Source organism: Nothoprocta perdicaria, unplaced genomic scaffold (genome assembly GCF_003342845.1).
Source record: "Nothoprocta perdicaria isolate Ctin4 unplaced genomic scaffold, notPer1 scaffold_54, whole genome shotgun sequence".
Lineage (NCBI taxonomy): Eukaryota > Metazoa > Chordata > Aves > Tinamiformes > Tinamidae > Nothoprocta > Nothoprocta perdicaria.
In genome coordinates, this window is record NW_020455799.1 from 377,071 (window position 1) to 402,311 (window position 25,241).

At 37.8% G+C, this 25,241-nt stretch overlaps 1 protein-coding gene across 4 annotated transcripts in view; it reads left to right on the forward strand.

The window, feature by feature from the left end:
• The window catches only part of EPRS (glutamyl-prolyl-tRNA synthetase), a 33,627-nt gene that overhangs the window by 198 nt on the left and 8,188 nt on the right, over positions 1–25,241 (forward strand). Inside the window, exons 2-23 of one of the 4 annotated variants that reach the window (XM_026048378.1) lie at positions 1,778–1,862; positions 6,195–6,294; positions 7,847–8,003; positions 8,534–8,673; positions 9,289–9,383; positions 10,590–10,716; positions 11,308–11,500; positions 11,850–12,021; positions 12,988–13,221; positions 14,388–14,472; positions 14,854–14,913; positions 15,205–15,225; positions 17,090–17,200; positions 18,648–18,784; positions 19,367–19,574; positions 19,921–20,033; positions 20,605–20,722; positions 20,817–21,191; positions 22,089–22,316; positions 23,015–23,263; positions 23,826–24,056; positions 24,394–24,659. In XM_026048378.1, the coding sequence (XP_025904163.1) occupies positions 1,778–1,862; positions 6,195–6,294; positions 7,847–8,003; positions 8,534–8,673; positions 9,289–9,383; positions 10,590–10,716; positions 11,308–11,500; positions 11,850–12,021; positions 12,988–13,221; positions 14,388–14,472; positions 14,854–14,913; positions 15,205–15,225; positions 17,090–17,200; positions 18,648–18,784; positions 19,367–19,574; positions 19,921–20,033; positions 20,605–20,722; positions 20,817–21,191; positions 22,089–22,316; positions 23,015–23,263; positions 23,826–24,056; positions 24,394–24,659 (3,505 nt within the window). The remainder of the gene's footprint in view (positions 1–1,777; positions 1,863–6,194; positions 6,295–7,846; positions 8,004–8,533; positions 8,674–9,288; positions 9,384–10,589; positions 10,717–11,307; positions 11,501–11,849; positions 12,022–12,987; positions 13,222–14,387; positions 14,473–14,853; positions 14,914–15,204; positions 15,226–17,089; positions 17,201–18,647; positions 18,785–19,366; positions 19,575–19,920; positions 20,034–20,604; positions 20,723–20,816; positions 21,192–22,088; positions 22,317–23,014; positions 23,264–23,825; positions 24,057–24,393; positions 24,660–25,241) is intronic. The other 3 variants (XM_026048379.1, XM_026048380.1, XM_026048381.1) reach the window with 3 other exon arrangements.

Below are 25,241 nucleotides of genomic sequence, written 5' to 3' on the forward strand. Positions count from 1 at the left end.
GGCGGGCGGCGGGGACGCGTCGCGGCGCGGCGAGCGGGGGCGGCCCGGGCCGCTTTGCAGCGTGGCCGGCGGCCGCCCGCCGCTTCCGCGCCTTTCTGTCGTCTGGAAGCAGCATTTTGTGCTGCCWGGGCTGCTTCCACTCAGTTTCTTCATTGGAAATACGCTTTCTTCTCCTTCGCCTTAGCTCAGTAGTTGCTTTTTTGCAGTCGAGTACGCCTTGCGTGACTAGTGGTTTAAAATAAAACAGCGTGTAAGTTTTAAACGACTTTTCTTCCCATGCTTGTTTCTACTGATTCATTAGAGGACATGTTATTCAGCACGGACTGTGATTAACAAGGGCCTAGGGGCTATGGAGCATTCTGGGATTTCTTGTTTGGTTTGTTTTGTTATTTTTTCATTTTTGTTTTTGGCATTTGGTTAGCAGGACTAGAGAGAGGGTGCAGAAGAGTATTTAATTCTGTCAGTAATATTAGATACTGCAAAAGGCCTCTTCTGCAAACACTTGTGTGCAGGCAGCCTCAGCACGCTCATTCCTGCACCATATGTTCATCGCCGCTGCGCACGGGGAAGCGCATGGTACCTATTAATGTCCCTGGTGTTAATTACCTAGTCGGGTGTGCATGCTACATGCTGCTCCCAAAGCATTTCCAGCCCTTAATTAAAACACTTGCGTGTCTCACAAACATACAGCAGGAGTGGTGTCACCCTGACTCTGACAGATGACTGAGGGCTGGAAGAGACTGCCGATTTACTGTGGACATAAGCGCAATGTTGTGAGAAGGGCTTGTAGCTGAAGAGAGGGACCAGCTAGGGAATTTCTAGCTCCAGTGCTTTGTATTTAGGCCAGGGTATTAATAACTTAATAGCATCACCTGCCTTGAGTCTGTGTGTTGCTCTTAAGGAGATTTGGTCACAGTGCAGGGTGCTCCGTGGAACGATAACAGGTTAGTTGCTGGCACCATCTGGGGTATAGTCCTTTAGCTGGTTTCACTTAAGTAATATAGGCCTAAGCAAAAGCTTGTTGGTTTTATACGTGCTCTTGAGCAGGGCTCTTATGCCCTGCTTCTCTGGTTATGCTCAGCTGGCTGGGCTTGGATAAGAGCCAGTCCAGAAATAATGCAGCCAAGTTAGCTTGATGCTTTGCTTGAGCGAATGTGTCATGCAGTAGAGCACAGGGATCAGAGCACGCTTGCATCAGGCCACTTGAAATATGGGCAGAGCTTTTTTCTATCTGTAGATGTAGCCTAAGAGTTTCAATAGTTCTTCCATTTTTAGAGGTTGCCCTTTACTGTCAAAGATATACTACTCTGAATACCCTATGTGAGCTCACTGTACTTTGTCATAGGGAGGGTTTCTTGGTGTGGGGGGGCTACTCTTTTTAATAAACATAAAATCGGGTTGAGAAGTAGCCTCATCCTTGTTCAGAAAATACCAAGGAATTCAGTAACTGCATGTTTCAGGTCTGTGAGGAGTATCAAATAAATCATTTCTTTGCATGGGGGATAGGATTAATTTTGCAATACTCTTCTATTGTTGCTGACACTTGCAGATTCAAAGCAGATTGTTAGGCATTGTCAATTTAAGATTGCCAAGAATAAGAAACCTTCTGCATATAAGATTGAACATTGATTTCTTCTCTGGGGGAGCTTGTTTGAAGGAGCCAGGTAGGACACATTGTCCTATTTGATTAAAAAATGTGACTGCTCTGTTGCTAGTATAAAGTACATGTTTCTTGAAAGAAAAATCAGTATCTTTTTTTTTTTCTTTTTTTTTAAAGGAGCTCTGTTGACAGTGGAGCATGTGAAGAATGATGTCAAAATTTCAGTGGAAGAAGGCAAAGAAACGATACTCCGAGTGTCTGAGTAAGTGACTTTGCATCTCCTCTCTCCTGCTTTGGGTCAGCAGTTTTGAAAATCACATGGCTGCACCATTAACAGTAACCTTTTTAGGAAGGAAGAAAAATATGATTTTATTAGCGCATTACTGTTCTTTCTTTTTAACATACACAAAACATTTACAATGTACAGTTCATATTCATGGGGAGCTTTGTTATTTGCACTCACTTGTGTCTAGTCGCTCTAGTCACTTAATATTTCTCATTTTGTTGTCTGTTTATTTGCCTTTTCCTTGTGCTGTGGATTATCCAAAGGGAAGTCCTTTTATATTAAACAAGATAGTATTCAAGTCTTTGTGATTGCTCAGACTTGCACTTGTGTGATAGAATGACTTTAAAAGGTTTTTAAGCAACTATTTAAGGTTGGCTGCTGCATAAAAAAAGTGAAGGCAGTGACATTTCAAAAAAGTGCCAGTTCTGTCCTGTTCTCCTGTATATCCATCTGCATTCTCTAGAAGAAATCTACGAGATTTTGTAGAAAACCCTGCTTTGCACTGCTGAAAACAGGCTGTTACTGACTGAAATAAACATTTTCATGTTTGAGGCATGAGGGTTTCTTTGTGTTCATATAAGTAGGTTCATATGCATATCAGCAAAACAGCAGTGACTCTGTTAGTTTTAAGGAAGCTGCATTGTCATCCTAGCTTCCTTCACATTTGAGCTATCCAGACATTCTTAAGAGAATTCCTGATAACTTAAATCCCACTGACATGTCACTCAAATCAGTGGAAATGTCTGATGTGTAGCATCTCTAGTAAGGGGCACACTGCAGCCATGAACATCACAGTCATAGCTTAAGTCACTTTTACACTGTGATGAGTTCAGAATTTAATGTTGCAATCAAGTACCTAGCTGTGTTTGGGAAARAAAGGACAAAAAAGTCTGTGGTAAGTAATGTTAAGTAGATGCAGCTGTTCACTCACTGATAAACTTTTTTGTGAGCTGCTGTAGTAATAAATTTTGTTCAAGTCACTTATGCAATATGAATTGATGTTCCTGCACAGGTATAGAATGATTGTAAAAATAGCACTATTTTTGTGTAGCTTTATTGAGATTCAGATACGTTATACATAAATTAGTGCTTATTGAGCTTTCTCATGACCTTASAGAGCAAGCCTGTCCCAGCATACATATTTCTGCAAAAGATCAAAGCACCAAGAATGATTCACAGTCTTGCAAAAAGTTGATCTCTGCTTAAAATGTTAATCTTGGACTCAGATATGAGTCTTCTCACTGTAATCTCAAATCATATATGTTGGTTTTTGCTGTGTCTACTGATAGCATTAAATATGTGGTTCTGAATTAAGAGCTGAAGCAAGACAAATGTGTTAGGTTATACTGGGATTTAGGTTGTCCAGCCCTGGTGATTTTCAGTGCATGTTATTTACATAGGGATATCTAACATATATAAAAACCTTTGATTGGATGGTGCTTTGCACTTTTATGAGTGAGTTTTCCACTGAAGTATTGATTTTTGATTTATTTTCCTTTCTCAGTGTACATTGTGTATATATGCATATAACCTTTGTGTGACAAATGGAAATGATCTTGGAATAATATAAATTTGTATAGTCAGCTCTGAAATAATTGACTGTTTTATTATATGAAATAATATTAATATGCCTTATTGCAACTGTAACAGCACTTATTTTAACTGTGATAGAAAGGGTTTAAAATGCAAACTCTCCCGCACTTCAGTCCCAGGTGGGCAAGATCTAGAATCCTCATTCCATCAGATGAGGGTTTGATGTATTTGCATCATCTCAAGCCTGGCCTCAGATTATGTTTAAGAAGTTATTCCATCCCTCAATAATGCATTATTCTTCTTTTGCTCACTTGTACAATCATTGTAGAAATTGATTTTCTATTTTAAATTCTCTTACAATTGTATTTGTAATTTGAGAATCATCAAATGAACTGATACCTCAACTAATGCTTTGAGTAAATGGATCTCATGGCATCAGTTCTGCTGAAGCCATCTTACTCTGGCATGGCTTGGAATTCACTTGGGGTAGCCTAGACTTTGATTTTCAGAAAACCATTATTTTTTATGGCATAACTTGAATAAGAAAATATTTTGTTTGATCTTTTAGAAGTGATGCTTTGAAGTGCAGTTAAACATCTAACTAGCTGAAAAGGTTGTCAGTAATTTGAGATGCTGAATTGTATTTTAAGGCTTGTCTTGATGCCTTAGCTTGAAAACCCCATGTGGAAATAGCACTTAAGAAAGTAAACTAAATGTTCTTGGCTTTAAAGAATGCTTTAATATACCTGCAGCTAACAGGTAACAAACTGCAGTCTGGCTTTTCTATTTTGTGTCATGACTGTGCATCCTTCAGAGTAATGTGGCCCTTATAGAGGTAAATGGATTCAAGGACAGAACCGTTCTGCAGTGCTTTATACAAATGAGCTCAAAAAGCCATTTATTACAATCAGAGATCCTGTCGAGTTTTACCTTTTTTATATTGGGAGGATGGGCATTTATCTTCCTTCTCCTGTTTTGTTTCTCCTTGAACATCTGGCCCATCAGTAAAGAATGGTGTGTTTTAGTATGTAGCAACTTGCATCCTTATCTACAGAAACCTAGGATTTTCTTTGCCTATACTTGCTTCTGGAGTTAGCAGTCCCTAACTGCAAAGTGAATCCTTCATGTGTGTACTATTTTCAGAGAAGGGAAGCCATGTAGTGTTTTTTTTTTTTTGGTTCAAAGGGAAGTAAACAACTCTCTAGGCACAGAGACGGTTTTACTCAGACTAAAAACTTACCTTGCTCATGTTTATTCAGTGTTGCTGATCAAATGTATTTCCTTCAGTATGAAACTGAAATGAAAGTATGAAAACAATAAAAACATGTTCCACGGGCTTAAGCTTTATTGATCCATTATTGGCTTTTAGTTTTAATAATAGCGTAAGGATCTTCTGTATGCTAGAGCCTAGAAGTTTGAAAAGTTAAAGATTAAAAAAAAAAGGCAACAATGACCTATGATCTTGTAAATTTTAATACAGTTAATGTAATGAGACTGGCTAATCCTTTTATGCCAAAAATTGGATTAATTATAATGGTTCATRTATCAAGAAGGCTTTTATAACTTTTCCAGGACTTTCATTGATCTTTGCAAGGGCTTTTTTGAGGCCTCTCTAAAATTGTTTTTCATTTTATAAAGAATATGATGGGTGCACCAGGAAGAAAATGACTTGCTTGAGGTTGTTCAGCAAAACAGTGGCGGAGACAGAAATGAAACCTTGTCTGGACGAATTCCAGAGTAATGTTCAGGCCATTAAACTGAGTGGATAGATAGAACACTTAGCTSTTTTATTGATGTTGATGCTTGTTTAGAAGCAGTTGGAGCTGCTGACAGCTACCCCTATGCAAGACTATGTAGATGACAATGATCTGCAGAATTAAAGATTGTGATGCTGCTTTCTTCCAAAGCTCTTTAGTAAATGTTAATGATCTATCTTAAACGGTTTTGAAGCTGGGTTTCTTAGAGTATGCAGCTTTTGGTWATGCTATATGTGAGGTGAAAAAGGGAGATTCAAACATAGACAGACTTGAGAATTCTGAGCAGCTGAATGGGGAAGCCAGTCTTTATCTAACTGGAATCAGAAAGGATACCACCACATTTTAAGCAGAGATGGCAAATGTAACTGTGGACAGCTCATTTTACAGCTTAGATTAGAAAAAAAGTCAGAGGAAGTGTTATGGGTAGGGAGCTTTAAGATCTTTGACTGTTACTGTAATGCTGCATGTGTACATTTATCTTACGTGGTACCATTAGATTCCTGTGCTTGGAATAATTGGTCTTCTAYCTGTGGAGAAGACTRGGTAAAAGCTAACATACAGGCAGCCACATCTATTTAGAAGGGGGACAAGAAACATATGTAAATACTTTTTTTTCTCTTTGACTTAGAGCTGGGATTCTGTTCCTGTGCACGTTCTCTAGGAATCCTCTTCAAAGTCATCTTTAGGTACAAGAAGAAAAGAAAATGTCAAGTTGGCTCCTTACGCTCTGGAATATATATACAGCTCAAGTTATACTTATGTATTCTCTTAGATGTGGAGAAGGGAGACTTTAGACTTTGAAAGAACAGTCAAAGTTTTATTATCTTTCTGCTTAAAAAAAGTGTTTATTGTTTAAAAACTTGCTGTTGCCAGCTGTAAAAATAAACCTATGTCTATTGGCTTACTTGGAAGTGATTTTTCATCAGCTTTACACTTCTTTTCACTACGTGTGTATAGTTAGAATTGAACTGGAAGTAGTAGGTTAATGTACCTTTATTTTACCTCTTTCTTCCTCTAGCCATGTCGCATTTACTGATGTGAATTCTATAGCCCGTTACTTGGCTAGAGTTGCAAGTTCCACTGGATTATACGGTTCAAATCTCCTGGAGCACACAGAGGTGAGAAGTAATCAACCCCTTTTTCTTTTCCTTTTCTTCCCTTTGTATTTTTTCCCCTCTTTTGGCCAAAGGGTTTGTGGTCAAACTGTCTTCGAGGAATTCGTTTCTTGTTTTGCATTTTATTATTATGTTGAGGCTCTAATTATTTGGGATGCTGATCTTTTTTCTTTTTTTTTCTCCTCCCYTCTTAAGATTGCACCTCTGGAGAGTCATAAATCGGAACTTAAAAAGGGTTATCCTTGTCCTCACCCTCATCAACTATTTCTAGCTTGACAAATCAGTAACATCATAGAGTATTTCAGGTTGAAAAGAGATGTATATTCTCCCTTGCCACTGTACTCRGGCGTAGTGCCCTCATCTGCTACTGTGTGTTATTTCAGTGCACCTAGTAGCACTGTTGTTGCAAATACTGGGTATAATTTGAAATAAGGAATCCTTCCTGAGTCCAGCTCAGAAAAGCCATATGCTGAATTTTAAATTTAAATTGCTGCCTGAAACTTGTAKCTGGTCTCACAACTGGGCTCAAGAGAACTGTTGCTTATTTAAAAAGTATTTTAAAAGCATTTAAAAAAATAGGAGGTCCGTGGCCATTTAGATTTTCTAACTGAGAATATTCTTTCTAAATTAAATCCTAAGACCTTAGCAAGCAACCTTAAAAGATCAGTAATTCTGATTAAAATACTTCTTTTCACTTTTGTGTCTTTCAAAAATAAAGTTGCACTTTGAGAACTACAGTGACAGCTGCATTTGCAGTGGAAATATTTTGGGACATAACTGCAAGTTACTGAGCTGAACTCCATGGCAGTGTAATTACATCTGTGCCTGCCACGTAGACTTGAAAATTGGAAGGATTCCTAAAGCAGCTTACAGATTGTTTGCACGCGAAATACAGACGGATGACTGCAAGAGATACTTAAAGGCTCTTGCAGGACTGAGGATTTCTTTTATAGGAATGGCTGTATATCAACTAAAAGTCTGATTCTTAACACTCTTAACTTTTTTTTTTTTTTATGCACTAAGCTGTATTTCCTTTCAGCAAATACAGGAGAAGATTGTTTTGCAGGGGTGAGGGAGGATTGTTTCTTTAAAGCAAGAAGGAGGTGAGGTAGAGTAGCCGGGGAGCAAGGGAGAGATATATATGTGTGTATAAATAATATATATATACACACATATATAAATATATGTATATAAATATATAAATATATATGCACATATATAAAATATATATACACACCATGTGTGGAGGATAAGCACCTAAGAACTGCTGTCTTCCCTTCCACCCATCCCTGAATAATGGGGATAGCTTCAGTAAAGTCAATGTAGTTTCAGCAGTTTGTATTCAAAAACAAAGGAGAAAATTGGATTTAATCACTTAATATAGGTTTGCATGAATGCTTCAGTGTATTTTATTTTGAAGTCAAGTCTCATTGAACAGATACTGTGATTTATTGTCCAATGTATTTAATGCTTGTCTTTCAGTTGATATTTTCTATTCAGCAAAATATCTCTTGATTTTTTTGCTAACTTTGAATATTTTGTCTCGTACAACTAGATTGACCATTGGCTGGAATTCAGTGCTTCAAAGTTATCTTCTGCAAGTTCGTTTCTTTCAGCAGTCCAAGAGCTCAACCACTGCCTGTCTCTGAGAACCTACTTGGTTGGAAACTCTCTGAGTCTTGCAGATTTGTGCGTCTGGGCTGTACTAAAAGGTATCAACAGGTGTTCCCTTTTTCATTGGTTTGCTCTTGTAGTAGATGAGTTTGTTCTTTCTGTTTTTTTTTTTTTTTTTTTTTTTTGGTGGCAGTTAGTGGCAGATCTCAGCCATGGGCCAGACTCTATATTACTTTCCTTGCTACTTCGATCTGTGCATCACCGATGATGGGAACAGCATAGTTTAGGTAAACCCTGTTATTCTGTAATTACATCAAATTACACATTAGTGGGACGCTTTTAGTAACATGTTGAAAAGAATTGTCATTAGTTTTAAAGTGTGTGATACAAAGAAAMAAACATATTCCCCACCCCTCCCTTTTCCCACTGGGTGAATCCAAAAAGGAAAGCAATATGTTTTTGCTTTGGGTTCTTCTTTAAAATCTCTGTGTTCTCATAACTAGATGTCTTCTTTACAAAGAGAAAATAAGGAGAGTTTCTGTTTTGTTTCTTACTTTAAAAAAATTGCTTTTTTTTCTATTCCCTTCTAGTTTCCTAAATTAATAGCCTGAAAATTATTTGCCAACAGATAATAATATCTGGCAAGAGCAGTTACAGCAGCGTGAAGCTCCTGTCCATGTGAAGCGATGGTACGGCTTTCTGGAGGCCCAGGGCACTTTCCAATCAGTAGGAGCCAAGTGGAGCACTGGTGCACCAAAGGTTAAGATGGTAAGCTCTCTGCAGGCTCTCTGAAGAGAGTGCCTTTACTCTTTTTTTTTTCTCTCCCTGTAGCTCTTTCATAACTTACAGAATTAATAGGAAATCAGCTGTGCAGTAAATGAAAACTTTTGTAAACTCTTTTTTTTTTTTAAAAAATCATTTTCAGAAATGCACCTATTGTATATTCCAACACTTAAATCGTGTGAAAATGGCAACTCTCAGTGCTGCTTTCTAGCACTACTTTTTTTTTTTTTTTTTTCTCCAACAAGGGTGTTGAAATCCTATTAACCTGTAAAGACAGCAGTCTTTGGTTGACTGAATTTGTTAATCCCATTATAATTCAAATTTGTTTAGTAGCAATTGTCTTGATAAAAGAACAAAAAATAAATCAAACAGCTTTTCAGTCCCATATTAAATATGAAGATAGACTACCTTTAAGCTCTGAAGTTAATCTTGTTTTGATGTGCTMTGAGTAATGTAGAAGTTGTAGAAGTGTGAATTTGGAGTGTAGCGTGGCAGCTGTTTTCCTTGTCTGTTCTGTTGGGAGACCTTGGAGCAAAACCTTGTATCTAAAGTTGGTTATACAGGTATTGTGATCTGTTATGATGTCTCTTAATTTTCAAGGCAACAGAAAAGAAAGCAGATGTCGGCAAGTTTGTTGAGCTCCCTGGCGCAGAGATGGGAAAGGTCATTGTAAGATTTCCTCCTGAAGCAAGTGGGTAAGAAACTTAAGTGCTTTAAGAAGATGTGTGGGTTTTTTTTTTTTTTTTCCTCCCGTGTGCTTGGAACACAACAGGTGCTTTGGTGAGGATGTTAATCTGCTTATCAGGCAAGACTTCTAAGTTGAAAGATTATCTACATCTTTGTCTGCATGCACTTCAGAGCTGTATGTTTAGTTTTGCCTGGCACGTTGCAGTGTGTCGCCCAAGCTGGTCATAGGGAGGTGCATTGACAGCAGACACTGGTCTGCTGCTGCTCAGAAGTGGAATAAGGAGATGTGCAAGGAAGGCGTTTGCATGGCTAATGGGGCATGTGCACTTATGGGACATGCTGTATAAATACAGTCCTGGTGAGTTGCTTGCAAGGATGCATAGTGCTTCCTAGAGGAGCTGAGAAAGGGAGGGCACCTGGGAATAACCTCCTTCCAGTAAGCTTAACACCAYGTGTGTAACGGGGCCTCGTTGCAGGGGTCCAGACTCTGTGTGGTCCAAAATAACACMCATTTTAGAACTGCTTGGTAAGCTATGAAAATGCTGTAAGTGCTTTTACTGTAAGATTCAGCATCATGTGACTTCTACAGTAGCATTTCTTATTCTAGTAGTTCAGTACAAGGAGACACTCAAGTAGGCATTATGTGTATAATGTACACCTTTTAGTGAGAACAATGTAAAACAGAGCTATAGTGTCTAAATTGGAGTATTTCATTTAAAGCATTGTTTTGGGGGGGGACTATATATATATTTATATTTATTTTTTCTTTTGAGGATTTCAGATTTTTATATTGTCTTTGAATTCACAGTATTATTTCTCTCATTACAAATTTTAAATAAGCAGCTTTTCAGAAAATTCCATGCTCTTGAACATGAAGTTCAGGTTAACAGATGGCTACTACTGAATGTCAACACTACAATCAGTTAATCAGTAGAACTGCAGATAATAATTGCTGTCCTRTCTTTATAGGGACCTCCCCATAGGGACATATGGATTTGGGACATTAGATGTTTTTAACGGATACTGACTAAAATAGTGATAGGAAAAAAACATAACTTGCTTTCATAAATATTATTTCAACAAATATCCCAATTTCTGGTTCAGTGTAGCTAATGCCTTCYATTCCAAGCCTTCCCTTACTTTCTACCAAAAAACAAACAAACAAATCCAACGGAAGTAGAGTTGATGTATATTTTTCTTTCATTTCATTTCAGATACCTACATATCGGTCATGCAAAAGCTGCCCTGCTTAATCAGCACTACCAGGTTAACTTTAAAGGAAAACTTATTATGAGGTTTGATGACACAAATCCAGAAAAAGAGAAAGAGGACTTTGAAAAGGTATGATAACAGACATCATTCACTGTGTAAGTTGAATCAAAGTTAAATGGAAGGGAGGTCKTCTGCTTTTGCACAGTGAGCCACTTTGCAGGGTAGTAGTGTTACACTTACAAACCTATGGTTATAAATTTCACTGTTTACTGTAATAAAGCTTAAAACCCTTTGGTAGCTTATTTCATCTTTCTCCAGTATTTATTTTATGGTATGTAGATATAAACCTCTAGGAATACACTGTTGACTGCATTGTATAAATCCCACTGTCTTAGAAAAAAAAGGAGTATAGAAAATGTGAAATATCTCAGGTGCTTAAGTTGAAYGCGTTTTAAAACATTTAGAATATTTCTTTGTTGGTGTTAATGTGATCTTTTTTTTTTCCTTGTGCAAGCTCTTTCTTGAAGTTGCTGATCTGATTTAATTAGTGTGTGCAAATCAAGTACATCTATTTTCCTTCATGCATGTCATAYTATTCTTATGACTTTATCCTTCCTTGAAAATGAAGTATCTTAAACACCAGATCTGGCACAAAGAGGATGGAGATTTAAKAAAATTTGCATACCTGAATATTACAGGATCCACTTTGACACTTTGCAGGTTATTCTTGAAGATGTTGCAATGCTTCACATCAAACCGGATCAATTTACATATACCTCAGATCACTTTGAAACAATAATGAAATATGCTGAGAAGCTCATTCAGGAAGGGAAGGCATATGTGGATGACACTCCCGCAGAACAAATGAAAGCAGAGCGTGAGCAAAGAGTGGAATCTAAACACAGAAATAACTGTAAGATACTTTGTGGTTCTCATTATGTTTTCATATATTTTTATTTTAGCAAGAAARCTTGTTTTTTGATAACAAAGGTATATCTCTAAGGTGCTCATGGAATCTTGGAAGTATTCATTATAGTTCAGGAAAAATACGTGTATATTTAGACAGATATGGCAAGCCTGTGTGTGTATGATTTTCGCATTCAGATGTCACAATTTTTAAAATATTCAAGAGCTGAAATATGTGAAAATGAATTCCAAGATCTAAACAAGAGGTGGCAATGTCAATTGTTGTGATAATAAAACATGGTTCTGTAGTCAAGTTCATTATACCAATAAAAGTAACTTATTTTTATTGTTCCTAGGTGTTGAGAAAAATATGCAAATGTGGGAAGAAATGAAAAAGGGAACAGAATTTGGACAAACTTGTTGTTTACGGGCAAAAATAGATATGAATAGTAACAATGGCTGTATGAGGGATCCAACTCTATATCGGTGCAAAAACCAGCCTCACCCACGCACTGGAAGCACCTACAAGTAGGTTCCCTTCCTTTTTGGTGGTCTGTGCTTGTTTTTTTTTTTTCTCTTTCTTTTTCAGGGTATTTACAATTCTTTAGTATACTACTGGTTCTGCTACTTGGAAGCTGCTAGCATTTTTCATTCAGAATATGAGAGTTCCTTAACTTCCTGAAGCATCTCTAAATGATTTTTGAAAGGTGAAAATTAGCCATGGTGGTCAGCAATATATTTTATTTCAATTCTGGTTCATAAATACGTTKTGTGTCAGTGCTGAGCTTTGTCAGGTGCACATAGACTTAATGCTGGTATTTCAGGCATCAGAATTGTTCTGTTTTGTTATTGGAACTTAAGTCTAACCTTGACTATTTTAGATTATTGCTGCAAAATATTCTGAGCTACTTACCTCTGGGCTGGCCTCCTTTTACACAGCAGCTACTTTCTTTGTGTGGAATGAATTGCATTGAAAGGAGCCTACCCAGCTGCTGGAGGGAATGGTCCCGTGCCTATTTGAAGCTTCTATTTCCAGCCATACAACTGAGTTCTGGTAGATCTGACAGCATGAAAACATTGATTTAGTGTTTATAATACTGAAGTGATGGCTGTGAGCAGAGGTTTGTTTTTAAACACAAAAACTTTGCACGTTATTAGGCTAACTGATGCTTCAGTTTGATTTGATACTGAAGTAGAGAGAACTATAAGACAGCATGTTATATTTTTTGAAAAAAAAAAAGCAGTAGTAATGTAGGGTTTTTAAAATTTATTTTAAATTGATTTTTGAATGCTGCGATCAGTTAATTTCTTGAAGACTTTGCATTGGCTCTAAAAATGTATTTTCCTCCATTTGGATTTGTTCTTATGGAGGAGCTCTGTGGTATATGTGCTGTTAAAATAATAGATTATGAATACATAGAGTGGTGCTTTGAGGGTCTGAATGTGAGGAAAGTGTTTTGTTCTGCCTTGCTAATTGAAGTTCTTTATTCTCAGGGTTTACCCGACGTATGACTTTGCCTGCCCCATTGTTGACAGTATCGAAGGTGTCACACATGCATTGAGAACCACCGAATACCACGACAGAGATGAGCAGTTTTACTGGATCATTGAGGCACTGGGCATAAGGAAACCCTATATCTGGGAGTACAGCCGCCTAAACCTCAACAACACTGTGCTTTCCAAAAGAAAGCTGACATGGTTTGTCAACGAAGGCCTTGTAGATGGCTGGTATGTTAAATGGTTGTAGTTCAGYAGCATTCCRTAAAATMCTTGTGACTGAGGCAAGCATTTTCYGCTTTGAATAGCRCTTAAACAACAGAACAGTATGAATGAATATTTAAACAGTATAAGAACACCAGTTGMAGTGGGCAGACTGGCTAGTGAACATCTGTTGTATCTATTTACTATTCTGTAGCTGTATGTGTGCATCCTCATGACCTGTAAATAAACATGAGTTTGCTTATCTCTGGGCGCTGGCTTTTGCTACAAGGATTACTCCATACATGCCTACGTACGTAGTTTCCACCCTGAAAGTCACGGAATGAATGCTTGAAGAGTGCCAGAAGGGGATCTTGGTGCCACACAGCTAGTCAAATCCACTGCATCCTATTTGCTATATTCTCCCACGATATTGGAATGCTATGGGAGCATGCCTGCTGCTATCCCCTCCTGTTAGTACAGGAGTCTGAAAACTTTATGCCCAATGCTAAATCAGTCGAGTGTTTGTAGCATTTTGATTACCTGATTCTGTTGGAAGCCTAGGTTCCTAATAACTATGGAGCTATGCTATGAGAGCCAAAATTCTGCTTTTTGCCACTGGTGTAGCTGGTCTTACTGTGTTCACTCCCTTTCATAAGCCTGTTAAGAACTAAGCAAGGTGTAGTTCCTGTCCCTACATGCATGTATTTTGTTTTTCAATTCAGCTCTTTGATTTCTTGTGTAGAAGAAAATCACAGCATTCTATTGCTTATGTCACTGAGAGATGATTTTGAGGTTATCACTCATCTTTTTGTTCCTCTCTAGCAGGAAAGAATCAAGCCCAGCTGTTTAATGGGTTTTGGGTGCAATTGAAAAGGAAGTAATGTGATGGGAATATGATTTGTACCTTGCCAGGTTTTCATAAACACTTAAGATTAAAGAGATGTAGAAAAGAGCCACTTCAGAGAGTTGAATTCCCTCCCATGAGTGAAGCAGAAAGAAATCTGCACTGTGCATATTTGATTGATTAGAGCTTAGCCTTTACAGTTAGGCTTAGCTCTTCCCATCTGTCTCTAAATTCACTCAAACAAAATGAAGCTGTGCTGTTTGTATGGTACCACTATTAAAGCTTTTGATTTACCTATCAAACAGGTAAATTCCATGTGTAATACTGATAAATCTTCCTTTTTTACCAGGGATGACCCAAGATTTCCCACTGTACGTGGTGTCCTGAGAAGAGGGATGACAGTTGAAGGGTTAAAACAGTTTATTGCTGCTCAGGTGGATGATTTTTTTTTACTCTCTCTCTTTTTTTTGGGGGGGGAGGGGGATGTGATTCTTTGAGTCTCACTCGCTAGAACAAGTTTACATGAACTTTTAGTTAAACTATTTCTCACTTTACAGTTTCCTTTTTTCAAGGCTTGCTACTGTCATGCTTAAGGTTTCAACAATATTAGCACATGTGAAAATATACTGGTAAAATGGAGTGACAGGTCTCTCAGATATTTTGCTCGCTGAAGATTCCTTTCTAAACTGTTCTGATGAGTGCTTATAGTAGAGAGTGTGTAGTCTTTAAAGGTCTTTGTTTTAAGTGAATCTAATCACTAGTTTATTTGTGTGTGCATGTATTATATATATAAYTTATTTTTCCTTTTTCCACAGGGCTCCTCTCGATCTGTCGTGAATATGGAATGGGATAAAATCTGGTCTTTTAACAAAAAGGTATGTGCCTCTTTGGCTTTGGTGCTACCCTTAATATCCTCCTTTCTGGGATACGTAGTGAATCCAGTGTTCATGGAGTGCTTACCACGACAAGTAGCAGTGGCAACGTGTTGCATCATTTGGCACACTCTCAGGAAAATGGAATGTCCCTCCCTCTAACTTGAACTCCCACTAATCCTGCTAATTCTCCTCTACCAATATTTACTTGCTTTACTTAATAGTATGGGAAAAGGTAATTGTATTTGCTGTAAATCTGATATGAAAACTGCATTTCATTTTTCTGCTTTCAAGCTGCGAGCTATCTGTAAGAAGGTATTATTAATGCTTTTTACCTTAGCATATAGCTTACAGTGCTGTAAGCATACGTAGCATAAGTTATCATTTTGCAGCTTCATAGCACAGTCATACTTGCTGATATAACAGGAGCTCTACAAACCCACTTAAAATGCATTATTCCTAGTTTTAAACTGCTGTCCAATCTGGTTTGGCATATTTGTTAACATAAAAGCAAGTCTTACTCAATTTGACTCATGCTGGCCACTTTTCAGTGGCAGAAGGGCTAAGATGCYGGGTATACTCCCTCTGTAGATACAGACAGCACTGCTGATAATCCAGACTGAAAGTCAAATAAGGAATACTGCATCATGATATTGATGGTTGGTTGCTTTTTGGCAGCGGATGCTTGGACACTATAATAAGGCGAATTATTAGAATGCTGACTGCATATTTGGTGTGATTGTGGAAACACCTGTTATCTTGCATTGGGATTCCTGCTTGTTTYGCTTAGACTGTACCCAGGTCTCTTCATTTAAGTAGCATTTGCTTGTCTGGCATGTCTTCTATTCCYTCATATATTTTGCACTTGGTCTGCTAAGTACACAAAGGTTTATAAATTGGTTCTTTCTGTTGCTGCATATATAAACTTAAGACTAAGAATTGGGTTTGGGGAAAACTCCATAATGGCTAGTGCTGACTTCTTACATTGGCTTTTAAATTGACTTTCTCCCATCTCAGACTCCTTGCGCAGCACCATATTTGCTGGGCAGTCTTATTGGCATCTATCTGTGCAGATAATTTATCTGTACTATAACATGAAATACAAACAGAAGTATTTTTTATTTTTTTTGCAGGCAGGTTTTCTTCTGAGCTTGAAGACTTTCGTAGTGGGAGAGCTCTTCTTTCCCTTCGTAGAATTTAACATTTGTGTCTAATATTTAAAGGTGCAACTTCAGCATTTACTAACTCATGCGAGACTTCTTAAAGGATATCCATCRTATTGTCTTACTTGCTAGAGTCAAATAATTACATATTAAATATTTTTCCCAAAAAATGCTGTGTAGTTTTAAGCATGAATAAACCTCTAAAACCAAGTCATTGCATATTAATAAAAGCAGATGTTTTCCTTTGTTTTGGCTTCCAGTTTAACTGGTAGGCTTCTGAGAATCCTCTTAATCTCTAGGCTAGTGTTATACTTGAATTAGTTTTTTTAATGCCTCCACACAATTAACAAAAAGAGTGTTTAAGACCAGAAAAATGCTCTGGAAAAAACAATGACTCTGAAAATGAACAAAATAAAAGAGGACACTATGATATCTTTACCTTACAAAACTTGAAATCCTTGATGAAGTCAATGTTACGGTGTTGCCTTATTATAGTATCTAATGCTACTGTTGGAAAATTGCAGACTTGATCGGTGCTTCCTATATGGCTAAGTCTGCCCCTGATTCTGCTGGAGCACTGCTCTGGGAAATGAGTATGGGAGCAGGTCCTGTGCTGTCAAAGAAGCGTGCTGATAAATTGCTTTGAATTCAGCTACCTAAAAAAGAACATGATCAAGATAAAGTAGTAAAACTGTATCATAGTTCACTTTACTATGTTTTTCCTATGAGTCATTAGCTCATAATTGTGGATGCTGCTGGCATTGGCAGTATGGAATCCATAGTTTTTACTCRAAGTATTTCAGTGAAGGTGGGAAATAGGGAAGTATTACTACCATTTTCTCACTCGTTTTTTTTATAGCTTTGGATTAAAGTAACATTAAAGCAAACATTAAAACAATGCAGTAACATAAAGAATACCAGTTAATACTCCTTTATGTTGATTTTATTTTCTATAACGTTTTATTTTTGACAATGTCCTAGTCAAGATTCTCCTCATTCTATATTTCTTTTTGTAGGTTATAGACCCAGTAGCTCCTCGGTACACTGCTTTACTGAAAGATGCAGTGGTCCCAGTAAATGTTCCTGAAGCGCAAGAGGAGGTGAAAGAAGTGGCAAAACATCCAAAGGTTCTCATTTTACTCTATGTTAACTCTCCTATACTGCAGAACAGCAGGGTTGGAAATACCTTGGGTTAAAGTAGTCAGCTAGGAATGTCCTGATTTTAACTGGCTTGGACAGCATGAGGTGAAAACAGGGTGCGTTTTCCTCATAAAACTGTCACACAGCAGGCAATTAAACATGTGTGCTCAGGAGAATGATATAGGAAATTGCTTTTGCAAATGTTTGCATAGACAAAGCTGTGTTGAAAGGTACCTCTGGGGATTTGCAGAAGAGACTGAATGAATTTGCAGTGATTCTTGTGACTGATTTTATTACTGTTTGTAAGTAGTGCCACAGAGAAGTTTAAAAATAAAATCTAAATCAAGTTTATGGTTATCATGCAGTAGATACTGCTTATCAATAAAAGCAAATCAGTGTTGGAGTTATTCCTTAATAGTTTATACAATTAGACTTATGTAGAGAAGTGAAATATTAAATATTGACACTCTGAAAAGAAGTTCAGTAAACAGAGTGGTACCTCTTAAGGAGAAGGATGTGCTACTCATGCAAATGTATTTGATTAGGAAGGATGTTTTCCTCCGAGGACAACATCTCAAATTACACTTTGTTGAAAGCATCTCTTGGGTATCATACCTCTACTGAGAAACAAATAAATGTTACTGTTTTTTTTTTCTTCCTTCACTGATTGTCACAGTTTATTATGACTGGGAGGTAAAAGTCTAGTTTGCCTTTTTCCCTGTGGCAGATTAGCAAGGGTTTTGAGTAGTTACAGGTCAGAATAGCAAATTCCTTAAGAATCAGAAGGTCAAAAGGTTTTGTCAGATGGAAACTTGCATGTCAAGTATTGAGATATTGAAAATGCTGTTTCCTGTGCTTAGTGAAGTAAGTTCTGACCAGAAATAAACAACCTTCAGACTCCTGTTTTTTGCTGTTTAACTGCAATTTCCCACAGAAACCCTCTGGCTGATTTCCTTATTTTTAAAAATAATCATGTCCATTGCTGTAATGCTTTAAAGTTGGATATTTCTGATGTTTTAAATGACGATCCTTTTGAATTATTACCTTAAAAATCTATGCAGTTAAAAGAAAGTAATTGTTATATCTGGTTCTGTATTAGCTATGTAAAGAAAAAAATCTGAAAATTCTTCTTTGGAGATCTTTAAAACCCGCTTGGATGCAGCCCTGTGCCATGTGCTCTAGGTGACCCTGTGTGAGCAGGGGGGTTGGACTAGATGACCTCTGAGGTCCCTTCCAACCTTAAGCATTCTATGATTCTATGAAAATGAGAGTTACAGTATTTCTTTTTAAAGAGAATTTGCAATGTGAAATGAAACCCGACTTAAACTTGCTTATTTTTTACTTGTGAAATTGAGTTTTCAAACAGTCTGTGTTAAATATGGCCAGCTTACCCAGTAACAGTGTCTCCTTTGATATGAAAATGATTATTTGCAGAATGCTGATGTTGGCGTGAAGCCAGTGTGGTACAACTCCAGAGTGCTGATTGAGGGTGCAGATGCAGAGACTCTCGCAGAGGGGGAAGTGGTTACATTCATTAATTGGGGCAACATTATCATCACTAAATTAAACAGGTAACAAACACTGGAAGTTGAATTTGAAATTGCTTTTCAACATTCTTTTTATTTTTAAGGGATAATTTGTAACTATATAATACTAATGTGTATCCTGTGTATGTCCTGTATGTATATATAGCTTGAAATATATCACAAAATGTAGCATAATTTGCTGCTGATTTGAGTCTGACATACCTCTCATACATTTTTCTACRTCAGTTCTGTTGATACTTGCAGTGTGAAATAGCATTTTCAGGCAAAAAAAAAAAAGTTGGGAATATAATAAATTCTTTCCTGTAATGTCTAATCTGTAATGCATCTGTTTCTGTATACTGAGAATCTAAGCCTGTCAACAATTTCAGTTAGAGAGCTGTTTAAGGGGAGAGGAGGAAAGTCCTCATAAGTATCTGGAAATGGTAATATGTGTGAACACTGGCAGAATGAGGTGGGCTTGGACAGAGAACATAAAACAAACWTGTAGAGCTTTTTTTCCTGTGTTCTTTACTATCTTCTGTCTATAGCAGTATCTATAGTATTGAATGAGAATAAATTACCTGGCTTTCGGTAGGCTTTACTCTAATTGTTTATATCTCCTGATAGGAATTCAAGTGGAAAAATTGTGTCCATTGATGCCAAGTTGAACCTAGAAAATAAAGACTTCAAAAAAACCACTAAGATCACTTGGTTAGCAGAAACTTCACGTGCACCTCCCATCCCAACTGTGTGTGTTAATTATGAGCATCTGATCACCAAGCCAGTTTTAGGTAAAGATGAAGATTTCAAGCAATTTATCAACCGAAACAGCAAGGTAACTTTTCTTTCCTGTATTGCCCAAAGATTAATTTTCTTTTGCCGTTGCTGTCTCTGATAACTTTTCAGACAGTAGGATTTTGTTTGTTAAACACTTAAATCCAATTCTGATGTTTCTAGCTCCCATATCTTCAATCTCAGCTTTCATAACTACTAAATGAAAATGTAACTAATGTTTAYCCAGGCATTACCTGGCCTGCCTTCTTATGATAGAGCATCTCCATAGAATTAATTGTTCTGCTTCCCTTGGGATTAACTATCACTTATCTTTAACAACTCTGCCTTGTTTCTTACAATTTCTTGTGCTCCTTTAGATATGTACTGATTTCTTTTACCTCTTATAGCAAGAAGAACTGATGTTAGGTGATCCTTGCCTTAAGGAGTTAAAAAAGGGAGACATCATACAGCTTCAGAGGAGAGGATTCTATATTTGTGATCAACCCTATGAGTCAGTGAGGTAAGCTGCCTAAGAATGGCTTGTGCAGATACAGAATTTACCTTTAGTTGCTTGTTTAAATGTTTTCACACGTGTATTGGCAAGAGTAATATTGCCTACAGACAATTTCTCATTTATTCCCTTTTTCTGGATTGTTCTTCTGGAGTGGCATGGCTTTTGGTTTACATGCTCCTGTCTCTTCCAAGTGACTAAACTGAGTATGGCACTAAAGGGAAAAGATTTCCTTGCTATGATTTTAAGTATGTGAATTAAGAATAATGTTATGTAATGAACAGATGTTTGTCCAATTAAAGCACATACATATTATTTCATTTTAACAATTCTCTTACAAGCTACCAAACGTCTAAATCACACAGCAGTTTTGCACAGTGCTACAATATTAATTCCTGTACATAACAGGAATCAATACAAATCCTCAGTTAAGTAAATTCTGGTAATTGCAGTTGTRTGCAGAGATAAATCTGAAACATCTTACAGGAAGTGTAGAACATTTGTTTTAAACAGTGTGTCTTATTTTTCTTACTGCTGTCACATAATGTATTAAATGTGAAGTTTTAAAATTCTTTTCTAGTCCCTATAGCTGTAAAGAGGCCCCATGCATTTTGATTTACATCCCTGATGGGCACACTAAGGAAATGCCAACATCTGGGTCAAAAGAGAAGAGCAAATCTGAGACTGCAAAGAAAGAGGTAAACTTGCTTTTTAGGAAAGTGTCATAAAATGTGTTAGTGTAAAAGATTATCATGCTGGATATGATTTTTATTTTGTTTTTCTTCTTTGAAGGCTAGCTCAGCTGTTAAAGGAAAGTCTGTTCAACTTGAAAATACCTCTMCTCCGAGCTGTACTGCATCTGAAGGTCCCTTGGTCATGTACAACAGAGTGGCTGCACAGGGAGATGCAGTTCGTGACTTGAAAGCTAGGAAGGCAGCCAAGGAAGATATTGATAAAGCTGTGAAACAGTTGCTGGCCTTAAAAGCAGAGTACAAAGAAAAGACAGGCCAAGAGTATAAGCCTGGGAATCCTCCAGCATCTGCGTCTCAGCAGAGCGTGTCTTCAAAGCTTGACGTCTCTGGTACCATGGATAGCAAAGCTCTGTATGATAAAGTAGCAGAGCAAGGAGAAGTGGTCCGAAAACTGAAGGCCGAGAAAGCATCTAAGGTGTTTGATTAAACTAGTACTTTTATTAAGGGTTTCCTGTAGCCCATTGCCCTCTGCTCCTGGAGGTGAATGGCTTCTGGCTGCATAATGATGGTTATGTTGACTAGGCTGTGTCCTGTCCTTACCTGTTTGGGTTTTCTTTTCCAATTGTCATCTTTTGGCTAGTCATATATGATAAAATTATTAGTAGTACTGATAAAGATGTAAGTAAATACCTACATTGCTTAGCCTGCTGTTCTGAAGTATACACAGGACTTGCCTCATGGTGTGAGTTTAAGTATTGAAATCTGGTCTCTGAGGTTGAAATGTTTGGCAACATTTATTTATTTTACTGAATATGGTCAAACTGTGAGGCTACACAGGAGCGACTTGCTATTTAATATTTTTTTCACTTAAAAAAAGTGTGTGTTTATATACAGACACATAATATATAGATATTTTCAAGACATCTTCATGGCTGAAGAATTTATTGAGCACATGAAACGCTGCACATAGAAACCATACCTTCCAATAGCTTTTTTTCTGCTCTTTCCAATACAGAGCAAGAAAAGATGTGCAGTAATCCACACATGCTTGGTGCTTACATACTTTTATGATACCATCAAGAGACTATTATCAAAATCTCTGTAAATGGAGAATGGGTGCTAAAATTTTGTTTAGGCAATTACAGTCGTGTATCACAATATCACATAACAGGGCATACTTRGTTAGAGTTTGCAAATAGTAGAGAGAACATCTTTAAACATCTAAATGGTAAAGAAAATGGAATAGGTGTCTGTAAACTGAGAGTCTTTTCATGGCAGCATTTAAGGTGTACTTCAGYGTCACATGTTTCTACATCTGTGCTATGTTCTTTCCTCCTTTTTTTCCCCCCTTTCCTTTCTCTTTCTGCTTCAGGATCAGATAGGTGCCGCTGTGGAAGTCCTTTTATCCCTAAAAGCAGAATATAAACAGCAGACAGGCCAGGAATATAAACCTGGAACCCCACCTGTGGTACTTGTCCYTGCTGAGTCTCCTCCTCGTACTTCTCTGTCCGCATGCCCAGCAGAGAGCCAGTCTCTGTACAGCAAAGTAGCAGAACAAGGCGACGTAGTCCGCAAGCTTAAAGCAGAGAAGGCCTCCAAGGTACCATGGCAGAGAATGCTTCCGAGTGGAATATTCTCGGGGTAAAGTGAGCCCTCRGTGTAGGCTGTGTGAAATTTGAAGGGCAAGGTGTGAAGAAATGCTTTAACTTTTATGAAGTGCCTGCACTAATTCTCTGAGGTGGTTATGGCTGGTTTCACYAGTGTTGTAATAGTGTATGGAGAATCAAGAAAGGAAATAAATAAGTTTTGGGATTTGTTTTTGTTTTTAGTGCTACAAACCGAGTGAAGGGCTTTGTGTGCAGTAATTTGGAAAAAAGAGCTGTAACTTGACTGAACAGACAGGAGGGAGTATGATAGTTTGATAGCGGCCAGAAGTAATTCTTTCTTCAGAGTCTGAATCTTTGYTCCGTTTCTCCAGTGTAGAAATCCATGGCAGCTGTAACTACATGGAACATTGCTGCATGGGAGCTTAGGGCACAGCAGTCAGTCTCTGTATATACTGCCAGATTAGGTCCTTCAGTATGGAACTTGTAGATATTTTGATTAAAAATTTAAGTTGCAGAATTCAGAACTTGACCATCCAGAGTAGTAAGAGTTGACTTGCAATGGCTGTTAGTGCTGTTCCTAGCAAAGGCTGTGTTATCACAGCCGTTGTGTGGCATCTGTGTTGTTTCTATATTTGTCTACAACTGCTTTCTCTTTTTTCTTTTTTTCTTTTTTTCCCCTTTCTTGCTTCAGGAACAAATAGATGAGGCTGTGAAAGTTCTTTTAAATCTAAAAGCAGAATACAAGCAAAAGACAGGTCAAGAATACAAGCCTGGAAATCCACCTCCTGTTGCTCCTTGTATACCTTCTCCTGCGCTTCCATCTTCTGTATGCTGCAGTAACTTGGCCTYCTCTAGCTCAGTGGATGACCGAGCACTTTATGATCATGTAGCTAAACAAGGGGAAGTGGTACGCAGGCTCAAAGCAGAGAAAGCTTCCAAGGTACTGTAGTAAATAGAGAGTAATCAGTTGCAAGTGTTACCACATTTTGCCACTGGGTGGAAATCTTTCACCAAATAATGATCGGTCTCTGGACAAACTCCCTTTACATTGTATATGGCTCAGTTGTCAAACTTGCATGCTCAGGTCTGCTGCTGTGGAAGAGGGCATAAGACAAACCTTTCAGCTTTTGGGAGCCGCTGCTTTTTGTCCATACACTCACACTGTCCAGAATTAATTTTTCTGAAGGAGGAGGTAAAAAGAATCCTTAATCTTCAATATAGATTGTGCTGTAATTATCATTAACGTATTATAACTAGGCAGGTGGGGCAAGGAGAGAGTACTGCTAGAATGTGATAGCTCCCAAGCATGCTTCTGTTGTTTGGGGGAGAGTTACTTTAGCTACACAGAGATAGCTGTTAACCACAGTCCTCCTCCTGTTTTGAAGCACTATTGCTAGCGTGTGGTGTTTGTGTTACATTTTTGTTGGTTTTTGTTCCTAGCATGAAAATCACTAATCTTTTCAATGCTCACCAGTGCATCTTGCTATTTGTCCTCCATATAGGATGAAATAGATGAAGCAGTAAAACTCCTTCTTTCTCTAAAAGCTGACTATAAGGAAAAGACTGGCCAGGACTACAAGCCAGGACATCCACCAGCGGCCCAAGCTACTTTGCCCCCCAAATCAACCGTAGAACCCAGTGGTGCAGACACAGCTGAAGCTAAAGCTCTGTTTAATAAGGTAGCTCTTCAAGGAGAAGAAGTCAGGAGGTTGAAAGCAGAGAAAGTGGAAAAGGTAAAGACATGCATATACTGCAATAGAAAAATATATTATGTTCCATTCTAAAAAGCTATCTTAAATTAACCGTCATTATAGGAGTTAGAAATCTTCATTCAGAATAGTTAACACTTGAAATCTGGGATCCAAAATGTACTTTTAAAAAAATTCCTCTCAAAAGTGAACGTCAAAATTTTAATGTGCTTAAATAGATAGTGACTTGTACAAAAATTTTTCCTCCAGCACTGTRTAGATGTCCATAATGTCCTGCATAGGTCCGTTTTATTCCTGTAACAGATGCATTTTACTCCCAAGATTGCTGTAAGAGTTTCTCTCTATTTGTRTGTTCTTCAAGGATAAGATAGATGCTGCTGTTAAGGAGCTTCTTCAGTTGAAGGCCCAGTACAAGTCTCTTACTGGAGTTGATTATAAACCAGTTTCAACTAGTGGTGCTGATGACAAAGACAAGAAGAAGAAAGAGAAAGAGAACAAGTCTGAAAAGCAGAGTAAGCAACAGAAGCAAAATGATGGCCCCAAAAAAGAGCCTTTGCAAGGACCGAGTGGGAGTGAGCTCTCCTCAAGTGGATCAGGAGAAGGTCAAGGCCCTAARAAACAAACCAGGTAAAGATTTGATCTTTAAACCCTTCACCAGAAACCTAAACCATTTGCTTCTATTCAGGTTTAGAGAGGTTTGTAAACTTCTAATTTCATCTGAAAGTACAGACAGCAAGCAAAAGCAAATTACCAGCATTTACTTAGTGTCAGCTGCTTCTCATCATCCTACTGAGGAAAATTCACCTAGCCTGTAGAAAAGGCAAAGCAGAACCTGTTACTGATGCTCAGCTCCGTGTATTGGGACCTTGCAATGATTCACTGTTTGCTTCAGCAAATGAGCTGTTGTGTCTTGGTGAATAAAACCCTGGGGAAAATGAAACCTTATATTAATTTTATTTTACCAGAGTTTTCAAAGTACATCTTGCCAGCACTGTGAGGAGTATGTGTCCCAGCTCGGAGCAGGGCATTGTTGTTGCTCGTGGTGGAATTCTCCAGTGGTGATTCCAGTGCACCCCCTTTCCTGCTCCCATGCCAAAAGTTGAGAAACTTGCTGTTTCAGATATAATTATTATACATTAGAGGCAGAGATGTTACTTTATACAGAAATTRTGCAAGACAAATTCATTTCATGCCCTTAAAATTTCTATC